The sequence below is a fragment of the Egretta garzetta genome, unplaced genomic scaffold (genome assembly GCF_000687185.1).
Source record: "Egretta garzetta isolate BGI_Z169 unplaced genomic scaffold, ASM68718v1 scaffold7, whole genome shotgun sequence".
In the NCBI taxonomy this organism is placed as follows: domain Eukaryota; kingdom Metazoa; phylum Chordata; class Aves; order Pelecaniformes; family Ardeidae; genus Egretta; species Egretta garzetta.
In genome coordinates this window covers 615758-626879 of record NW_009260350.1, presented here as the reverse complement: position 1 = coordinate 626879, position 11122 = coordinate 615758, and the positions used below count along the sequence as shown (strand labels likewise).

Below are 11122 nucleotides of genomic sequence, written 5' to 3'. Positions count from 1 at the left end.
CGGGCGGGTTGGCCAAAATCGCCGGTTTCCATCCCGGGAGGCAGCGCCCCGCCCCGGGGTGAGACGGGCTTTGCCGGGCCCGGGCTGCCCTCGCCGCCCCGGTGGCACCAGAGGAAAGTCCGGGCACTAAGCAGCCGAAGGGTCATTTAAACTCACGAAACTGCCAAAAAGGGGGTCGTGCGCCACAGCCCCGCGGGGGCGGCAGGGTTGGCACCGAGCAAGCGGGATGCGCTTCGTCCCTGTGATCGCAAAATTCCACACTGGTATATGCGGGCTCGGGCTCTTCCGGGCTTTGAAATAACTGTAAAAGGCAAGAAAAATGGATTAAAAATTCCTGCACTGTCTTGAACCAATTAGCAAGAGCTATTTGGAGAACGCGCTTGAAAAGCAGCCCAAAGCATTAGAAAGAGCCCTTTGTGTGTAAACCAGGTGAGCATCCAGTACAGGGTAGCAGCCTGGACCTCTCCCTATTTATTTGTTCTTCAAAAAACATAAGACTCCTTCGAAGAAACCGCCCCCCTTATGGCCTGGCAGTTCGTACAGTTTGTCTTGTGACTATTGAGCTGGCTGCACCGAGCCGGGCGGCACAATGAGCTCTGGCCAGGGAGTACGGGGTAGGCAGCAGGCAGGTCAGCGCGGCCCCAGGGTTGAAAACCAGCTGCGTGGTGTCAGCTCCGCAGAGCACGGCGGCCCGTGGTCACGCAGGGACTCAAAGAAGTCACCACAAGTAGCCACCGCTGCCCGCTGCGTGCATAGAAAGGAAGATCCGCTGGATCAACTGGAAAACGCTGGAAGAAATCCTCTGCTGCTAACGAGGCGCTGATGGGTGGGAGTAATTGCTGCGGTTCTGCAAAGATGGGTCACGCTGATCCACCAGCCCGTTCCCACTGCGAGGCGGTCCCTCCGCCCCAGCGCTCCCTGCTCCCCTCCTGTTGGGTTTTGCTAAGGCAGCGGCAGCCCACCTCCAGCAAAGCCCTAACGGGTAAGGCAAACGATAGACCGAGCCCAGGAAGGAGCTGGTGAACTCCACAACCAGTACAAACCCTTTGGTGGCAAAGAATTCAATACTGAAGTGGCTGGGGCTGCCTGCCTGTGCCCTGGGAGAGGTCCAGCCAGATTGAAGAAACAACCGCCCTCTCATTTTTCACCCACGCCTCCTCTGAAAGCTGCACAGAGATCACTTATCCCGTGCTGACCTCTTGGGTTTTATCTGGCCACACTAACTGCAGCACAACAGACCAGACTGTCGTTATTTGTCCACCCCTGTTGCCACAGGCCCTTTCCACATCTTTCTCCCCAAACCTTTTTCCCATCATCCCAAATGTGCTTAGCTATGAACATCAGGGCTGCCAGGTCCATCTCTCCAAATGTAGGTACCAAGGGAAGAGTGCCGGAACAAGGCAAGCACTCTCATATAGCCTCCAACAATTTACGTCTCAGAGAATTCCTGAGCTAGAAAAGAGGTCTTGAGCAGCCCTCAGTGGATTTTTCTTCCGTTACTTGTTTAGTCACATTTTAAGCCTAAACCCGGCTAGTGCCAGTGAAAAGAAAATGCAGGCTACCATAAGGACAAGCATCGGCAATGCATTTTATCAAAGCTATTACTTGCATTTGCATCAAATCAAATCTGATTTTATTCTTGCACGTTTCCTTGAAGGCAGTTATGAAGCTCTTCATTTTCAGTTCATCAGGTTTGAGGAAGCCGGGTTGTTTTCTTCTTTGCAGCCTGGGAATTGTAGTCTTTGCGCTTAGGGCTGCCTTTCTTTGTGAACTACATTTCCCAGAAAACAACCTCTCCGGCAGGCCAGCCCTTTCCTGCCGCGGGCGGGCACGGCAGCGTTATGAAAGGTAAGGTTTCAGGCATTATTCACCGTATCACTCTTATTTCATTAGATGTGTTTGGTTTCGCTGTTACCCCCCCGCCCCGCGTCATTATTACAGCAAAAGAGACTCGGATGACGTGGGTGTCCTCTGGATTTCTGGCCCTGTAACCATTTGTAGAGACCCCTTCACCGCCTACCTTACTTGTCTGACCTCTGTCTGCGGCGCATCTTGGATGCGTGTTAAAAACAACCTCTAGCCTCGGGTCTCGATAGGTATGTTTAAAGAGTTCCACTTAGTATGTAGCTGTTATTTTTTAATCTGAGCACTGTCATTTTAAAAGCAGGTTTGCATTTCACAGGAAATATTCTGTCCTTTCTAAGTTTCTCTCCTACACTGTCCTACTTCTACGCTTCACAGTGGCTCTCAGATGTATCTGTTATTTTTAATGCTGGGCCCACCCACTGCCTCCTCTCTCTTGTGGGCCAACCCATATTATATATCCATTTCATTCCCCCTCAAAACATTTCCTTCCGAGAGATCTTTTGATGATAAGGGACAGGGATAGAGAATTTTCATCAGTTAAAGTAATTTAAATACTGTCAAACTGCCTTAATAGCCTTTGGGGAGCATCACGACAAAAGTTATTCTCGAAGCAAATTACAGTTTATTGGGAGACTTTGTCCCTTCTAATTAATTCATATGGAAAATTAAACCTCTTTGGAGGGAATGCCCAACACAACTCCTTGCTAAGAAACAAAACATGGCAAAAATCATTGTGAACAGAATCCACTGCCTAGATTTAAAAAATAATTCAGACTACAGAGGAAGTCCAGTCTTCCCTGTAATTCCGCTGATGATGACGCCTCAAGAACTGGAGACTGACCAAGAGAAATCTACACTGTGCCACTAGCATCAATTTAGTATCATGATACTTACAGCTGAACACCCAAACTTTAAATGTATTTAAATATTGCTCAATATCCTATAAGAACTGGCACTTGAGGGGGACCAGGCACTTGAGGCAAAGCAATTTAAGACACAGCAGGAGTCTAAAAACCATCCAGGCACTGAAGCATAGGTGATCAAAAGTGCTTAGGTGCCAGCCTTTTAGACAAGTAAGCTCACCACCTGAATACCTCTGACTTTCTCAGAGCTGCCACAGATCTCGCAGGCACTGCAAGTTTATGGAACTTTTATGAAGACATTTATGAAACTGCCCACATGCTTTAACCATTTGACAGCTAACAAGCTGCGCAGAGCCCTCCCTCAAACCACTGCCTGAGGCACCTGAAAGGGATCTGCTCCAGCCAGCTGAGGACTCCCAGTGAGACCCAGTCCCTTACACGTCCTCTCAGTAATTTGTGATGGTGAGGGCAGAAGTGTGAGTGGGCATGAATCTGCATCCAGGTGTCCCATGTTACCAAGCAAGCTTTAAGCACCAGACTATCTGGGGCCTGTTGTTGTCACTCTTTTGAGATCATCCCTTTTTATCAGCAATTAAAGTCCTTCCTCCATCTTCTAGAACCCATACAAGCCCCCTTGCAAAGGGAGGTGGTGGGAGAGCAAAATACCAGTCAGTCAATTCTTGGTACTGTTTCTTTCCAAGCTTACTGTACTTTGTATGCAAAATCATAGAGGCGCCCATAAAATACAGTTTTAAAATATTGAAATGGAGAAAGGAGAACTACAGACTGCTAGAAAGACAAAACGAAATCAAGGTCCAAACCAAACCACTCCTGTCAATGACAGGTCCTGCACACAATTCCAGGCTACTTGTCAGCAAAGCTGTCCTGCCTATGCCCAATGGGGCATGCCATTCCTCCCTTAAAGCAGGATATCCCTCCAGTTCCTACCTGCCAAGCAGATGTTTCTGCCCACCCCCCCTCCCCAATTTGGGTGATTCCTTCTCTCTCAGCAAAGCCCCCTGTTCTCGCTGGAGAAGCAAAGCAGTAGCCCTCCACCTCTCCACTGAAGCTGGGGAGGTGGCACCCACAAAGGAGGAGGTGCTAGAGGCATTTAGGCAGTGTCCTAATCATCTTCAGTCCTGTTTTAAGGCCTGTTCTGCACCAGGCCTTTATAAAAAAACCAAAACAAAACAGGAGTAACTCCAGTCAAGGTCTTTGTCCTGAAAGAGCAACATTTCGAGGTTGTTTTTCCTCTCGCTTCCCACAACACGTGCAACATGTTCCTCTGGGGAGGAACAAGACACACCAACCGAACAGTGCCTCTGGGTTGGGAAGCTTGGCCTCCCTGCTGTTTCTTCTCTGCCCTGTTGCACATACCTGGGAAAGACTCTGCGTGCTCAAGTCTCCCTGGGCTCTTTAGAAGTCCTCTTAGGCAGCCATCCTTCACACCAGGACAGGAGAGCAGGAATCCTGTGAGTCAGGTGTGCTAACTTTGTACCTTGAGCAGTCCTCAGTATTGCCCTCTGTGAAAGGGACATACGGACAGTGTCCTCACACAGTTAATGTTGCCAAAATAATTTGTGTTGCTTTACTAAAAATAAAAAAGAGCAAAGAATATTTATCAACATCACGTTCCAGAGAATCCCAAGAAAACTGAATTAAGGACATGTTCTTTGCTTTCTTTTACCTGCCATGTGTTCTGTTCTTGGTTTTTAGCTGACCATGTTCTCTGCCAGGAAGTTAACAGGAGTTTGCAGAGCCATCAGATCCCATCATTTCAGATCCCATTCTGTATCCAGGACCTCTCCAAACTTGGCTTTTGTGCCAGCCTGTCCTCCTCCAGATCCTGTGGAAGTAGAGGAGCTGCAGCGCTTTGTTTCCAGCTCCAAGAGGCTGTTTGTAATGACTGGAGCTGGAATCTCGACTGAATCGGGGATACCAGATTACCGCTCTGAAGGTGTCGGGCTCTACGCCAGGACGGACAGACGGCCCATCCAGCACGCTGAGTTTGTTCGTAGTGCTAGCGCCCGGCAGCGGTACTGGGCAAGGAACTTTGTGGGCTGGCCCCAGTTCTCCTCCCACCAGCCAAACACAGCACACCTGGTACTAAGAGACTGGGAGAAGGTGGGGAAGCTGCACTGGCTGGTGACCCAGAATGTGGATGCCCTTCACACCAAAGCCGGGAGCCAGCGCATGACAGAATTGCACGGCTGCACACACAGGTACTCTCTGTTGGCAGAGGGAGGATTGGTTCATCCTCCGGCCCCTCATTCAGGATGACTGACAAGCAGGTGCAGTGTTAGCTGCTGAGAAAGGAGCAAAATGTCAATGCTATGTTCCTGGAGATGACATGCACAAAGGTCTTGTTGGGCTGGGGTGGAGAAAAAGATCACAAAACACTGCTGTTCACAGCACAGTATTTAAGAAACATGAACACCACTTTTGAGCATTGTTTGGATCATTTCCCTTGGAGCCTGCATCAGTCAGAACTCCCCCTTTCCTTGCTACAGCAGATGTCCTCATAGTGAAGAGGACAAGGGGATCCTGAGGATGCAAGGATTATCGAGGGCTAAGCAAAGTGGACAGCGCCAGAAATGCACAGGGTGAGGGGACTGGAGAGGGACCACCACAGTCTGGCTGTGATCACCCAAAGTTTCCAGATGAAAAAGCACGGCCTGAACTGGGAGAGAGGATGCACGATATGGTTCAAAGTGCTTCCTCTGGAGCGTCCTGCAAAGCAGCAACTGGAGGTAGAAGGACAGCTCCTTGACCTGTGCTATTTTGGTAAATAAACGTGGATAATGACAACGGACCTTCCAGGCCTTCTAAGGAACAAGTTACAGACTCTAGATCTTTGGCTGACATGAAACTCTCCATTAAAACTTTGCTCTGAATTTCAGGGTTTTCTGCCTGGCCTGTGGAGACCAAATCTTGCGCTCAGAGCTTCAGAAGCACTTTGAAGCTCTGAATCCTACCTGGAAAGCTGAAGCTTTTGGTGTAGCTCCAGACGGGGATGTCTTCCTGACGGATGAGCAGGTGTGTAATTTCCAAATCCCAGCCTGCCGTAAATGTGGTGGAATCCTGAAGCCTGATGTGACGTTCTTTGGAGACACAGTGAGCCAGGAAAAAGTCAACTTTGTGCACCAGCGCCTGGCGGAATCAGACTCCATGCTGGTGGCAGGATCTTCTATGCAGGTAAGTAGGTCTTCCTCTCACACTGCATTCCTATTTCTGTGCTACTCCACCTGCAACAATCCTTGGTCCCACGATTTAGGACTACTAATTGGTCATGGATCAAAATGGCCTCTCCAGAGCATGTTTTTAGTGTGGTTAGAATCTGGCTTCACAGCTGGCCTGTTCCTGTTTGGGCTTCCCTGTCACTCTTATTGCCAGTCTACTTCACGCCACTCTAAATAACTCCGTTTACACATTCAGACCTGTCTCTGCTACCTCCTCCATCAGTACATTGTAGGTTCACAGTTGCCTATAAAGCCAAAATACCTGATACAATTCAGAGATCACCACCACACATTTTTTTGCTTGAATTTTTTAGCCTTTGGCAGCTTTCCAGGCCTCATGGCACACTATGTGAAATACCAGATTTTAGGACCTCTAATTCCTGATTAAATTCTGAAGAAGAAAGGAGAAATATCTCTGGTTACTGCTTAGGGTTGTCCTTTGCATGACAATGTGTTTTCCCCATTAGTCTCTTATCTACATGGTAAGTTAGTTTAGAAACCCCTGTTGTTTAACCCACGGAAGCTTTTGGAACAGAGTTTGTATAAGAGAAATTTTTTCAGGAACAAGTTCTATTATGCTAAAAAAAGCCTAATGCCTCCCAGAAAGAGATAAAACCAAGGCTGCCTGATTGTGATTCTCTTGGCTTTAGGATACTGGAGACACATTCCTCAAGCTTGCACCTCTTAAGCTTATAATCCTTTGTACAGGAATGATTGAAATGCCTTAGGTTCATTCTTGTATTACCTAAGCTGGGCCATGTGAGAACCATCAAAGTAGAAGCATTTAAGTACCTATGATAACTAATAAAAACTGCTGCAGTGATTTACTAAAAGACAAGAGCATTTCCTCTCAATGTACTACAAAGTTTCAGTTTCTATGGTACTGCAGATCCCTCACTGGCAGAGGTTAAAAGCCGTTCTTTTCTGTGCACTCCTGAATGAAGAAATTTCTTACCTGAATTAAGTGTAGTTGCCTAACACAGCCCTTTTTCCCACTGCCAACAGCAACTGTTTTACTTTCCTTACTCCTTTCTGTAGCTCTTCTTTTGCCTAAGCTGCCAGTAATTTTGTCTTCTGGTATTCCTGCAGGTATACTCTGGTTACAGGTTTGCCCTCGCTGCCCGGGAGAAGCAGCTGCCAATTGCGATCCTTAACATTGGGCCCACGAGGTTAGATCACTTTGCATCCTTAAAACTGAATTCCCGCTGTGGAGAGCTGCTGCCTTTGATTGTTGCACATGACCCAACAAGCTGAGCTTCAGTAGCTATCAGGAGTAAAATTATTTCTACAAGGTGAGCACCTTCCCTGGTCAGTCACCTTACAGGGTAAGAAAATGGGTTCCCACCAAATGCTGAAGCTGAGATGTGCTGACTGAAAGTAGGTTCCCACACTGTGCACCAAAACGTGGCTGTAAATTTTCATCTGTAACTGGCATACTGTTTAGGGCCATGATACTGTTTCCCATGATCATAAACAAAAAGCATACTAAGTGCTAACACTCCCAGAAAATTGGGCAAGAGTAGCCAGAAAACTCAGCAGTGTTGAGTTCCAATCCATTTGTCACAATCGGAAAACTACAGGGGATTTCTGCAGATTCAGAGAACCTGATCAGTGCTGTTTTCTTTGCAACTGACAATTCAAAAGCTGTGCCTGGTTCAATTGATCCAGCTAATCCTAATCAAAACATTGCTGTTTAAAATAATCAATTCCATCTATAAAGCAGCTTCTTCCCTCCGCTCCTGCAGGACTCATAATCTCAAAAGATGAAAACCTCAAAGAAGCAACTGAGATCCAATGTACATCCCTTGATGACACCAGGAGAGGGCAGCAAGCCTCGTACATGTCAACCTGACCGGTTTTCTCCATTGAAACCATCTCCACTTACCAGGAAACAGGATGATGATGAAAAAAAAACATTCTTCTGCCTTACCTTACCATTGTAAACAGTGCCTTTCCTTTTCATGCACTGTGACAGGATAATCAGAGTACCATATCTGAGAACAAAATACTTTTCTTATAACTGTCCCCAGAGAAGAACGAGGGACAGGGATTTTGACCGAGTGACTTGAGGCTATAGCACAAGAGGGCGATGTGGAAAACCACAGTATCTGCTGGAGGATCCAATACCATTAGCGGTCAACTGTGTGCAAAGAGGAAAAGGCTGCAAGAGGAACTGCAGTTGTCATTAAAAAAAAAGGCTCAAAATAGAAGCTGAACAAGAATACTGCTCTTGTAAGAGATTATTTGAAAGCACAGACTATAAGGCTAACGTCTTCTAGCAAGGAGAAGTCAGCATTTCTCTCAACTGTCAGTTGACAAGCTAAACTGCTTATATCTGAACCCTTTAAAAATGATGTATTGTTGAGATGCCAGAGAGTTACTTTAAGCTTATCTGACCAGCATTGCTTTCAGTGGGGCTGCTACATTTTCCAGAATGCAGTTTTTGAAGATGTTACTTAACTAATGAGTAGCTAAGTAGTGAATTAAAATTGTTTATGACTGATACTATTTGTATTGTGATTTCCTCTCTCTCCTATGATTTAAGTACAGTCTCAATAGCCAGTTTACATTTATTTTTTTCACTGCAAAAATGCAGGATGTAATTACTAACAGCTGATGAATTAAGAGAGAAATACAATTAAATCTGTACAATAGGTCTCCCTCAGAAGATAGTCTCAAGCTATTAATAGATGTAATTTTCCATGCTCCTAACAGGAGATCCGTCACTACTGGGTAACCGTTTTTTGTTGATCCTTAGGGTGGTAACGTAAGACACATTAAACCATTTATGGACTAAAAGACAGAATCTTGCCCAGACTATAACAGTAAATTTTTGACTCAACCTTATGCATGAATCTACCACTCCCCTTCTGGCTACGAGGGGGGTTAATTGTTGGGGTCTTCCAAATGCCCCAGTCCTACTCTCCACATAACATGTCCTGTATTAATATTTTGACAGGAACTGTAACAAGCAGTTGGAAGCAAGGATGCCAGAGTCATCTGCTACAAGGTCAAGTAGCAAAGCAAGGACAACCAACCATGTGATGCAAAGTTCTTTTTTGTTTTGTCGTTGATTCAAATCCATGCTAGGCAGGAGCAAGTAAAGCACAGAATCTAAGGGATACTTAGGCACCCAATTTCTGCAGAAGGTAGAGGGAATTAAGATACTTAACGTGTTTCAAGACTTGGCTATTATGGCTCAGAGGAGAGACGGCTTCACTTAGAAGCCAAGCGAGGTAAGTTCAGGAACCCCACCTGCATTCTGCATTTAATGCAGATCTCACTTTCCAGTGAGTTAGGTATCTGCTGTTCAGTAGTGAAGAAAGCTCACAGATACACTCCATCTTTAGCATAGTACAGCTGTCCTGCTAAGCTTTTGCACGAGTAATTGCTAAGGCATAGCAGTCTCCACACGCAGCCAGGGAGCTTGCACAGTGTTTATTTGCATAGGTTTTTCTATAGGTTTTACCCTGCTCCTACTGACAAACATGCTTATTTATGCTTTCTGGAAAAGGACCAAAGACCCTGGGCATGGTGAACTTGGGAGGTTCAGGAACCTTGGAGTGAAGGCAACTAAATCTACTTTCTCGAGCGTGCTTCTTTCCCTGTGACTGCATGTCATCACTTGGATGTCGCCCTTTTCCAGTCTTTGCAGCTGTGAGGAGATAAAAAAACAAACAAACAAACAAACCCAAAGTATTTCAAACCAGTGCCAACTTACTAGTTTCCTCAATCTATTCATTCAAAACCTGGGGCTTGGGCAGGACAGACAGAGTCTTCCTCTCACATAACCCGTCCTAGGGCAGCCCCAGGTAAAGAGCAACTGAAAGCAACAGTCTTAGGAAGCTGTCTAGAGTCAATGGAAAAGGAATAAGGGCTGTCTCAGCCAAATGTCTGAAGTCAGAGTTTCTTATCACTACACCCAGCCATTCTCTATGGTGTCTCAGTGCAGGGTTTTTGAGATCTGAATTAAGTTGGCCTTGGCAATTGTGGTTTTTAGATTACAGAAAATATAATAGTGTCAGGAGAGTAGATTTATGAGCGAGGACTTTGCCTCTCCAGTCCTACTGGTCTGGCCATTTTCATCACTGATAGATACTGTGAAAATATCTTTCAGATGCCAGATTCCTCCTGGCTGATGCTTTCTTTCTGTAGAGACAGGAAATTCTAGTACATGGGCTGTTTAACAGCTTCAGTTTGTTTGATTGGAGCCTTAAAAAAAAAAGAGGTGGATGATGCATTTGGAATAACACCACAAAGGAGCCCATTAATTCCTCTCCTCCTATCTTCTGCGTTCTGTGAGCTTTTCTAACTGCAAGAGTCCCCAACAGGGGCTGCGCAGCTGAGTGCTCTGTTACCTATGCACCCAAGTCCTGACAGATACAAGAAATCGTATGCAGGGGACACAGATGGACAATCAGAAATTCATACCCACTCACCCTGACAGGACAATTAGGCAAGCAGGTAACAATTATTAAAGCTAAAAATAAGGGGGGGGGGCGGAAAGCATTTTGTGACAGGGGGCTTCACGATATAGAGTGGTGACTTTTACACACTACAGGCAAGTGGTTTTGAGTGAATGACCTAAGTGCTGTTTGCCCTTGCCAAGACCCAGCCAACATATGCAGCTTCAGCATATGCAAATCAGAAATGGTGCCGTTTTGCTAATAAAAGAGGATTTCTGGGACATTCTACTATTCCTTTATCAGAAAACTCCTGCAAAAAAAGAAATGTGTAGATAAAGATTTAGACACATACTGCACCCAGATTTGAAGCATGATCCCACATCTTCACGCTGATAAGGGCCAAGGGGAAAAAAAAACCAACTGGACTCAGTACTACTAAAGACAACATTTGCAACAACCCAATCTGTGCCCCAGAGTTCGTAGTCTGACACAAATAGCTGCTGGTGGGAGGGCGGCAGTGCTTGGCTCCTCAGTCAAGCAGGTGGCATATGATAAAAATCAGATTATGACCCTTCCCTATTTAGCACTTGGCAGGACAGAACTTAGTTGGGTTTAGCAATCGACTCCTGTGTCTGTGCACAGAACTGACCATGGCCGCAGCAAGGCTGCTTGTGTCTCTGTGCACCCACTACTTCTACAATAAAGCAGCTGTGCCTACAGGTAAGGAAAGCAAGAGGATACTCAGAAA

At 46.1% G+C, this 11122-nt stretch overlaps 1 protein-coding gene across 1 annotated transcript; it reads left to right on the top strand.

The window, feature by feature from the left end:
• The first annotated feature begins 1822 nt into the window (after nt 1-1822).
• Nucleotides 1823-7222, top strand: SIRT4 (sirtuin 4). The gene is made up of 4 exons (XM_035898398.1): nt 1823-1848; nt 4446-4951; nt 5630-5924; nt 7058-7222. Exons 2-4 carry the CDS (start codon nt 4452-4454, stop codon nt 7220-7222), a joined length of 960 nt encoding a protein of 319 aa, XP_035754291.1. The 5' UTR covers nt 1823-1848; nt 4446-4451.
• The last annotated feature ends 3900 nt before the right edge of the window (nt 7223-11122 follow it).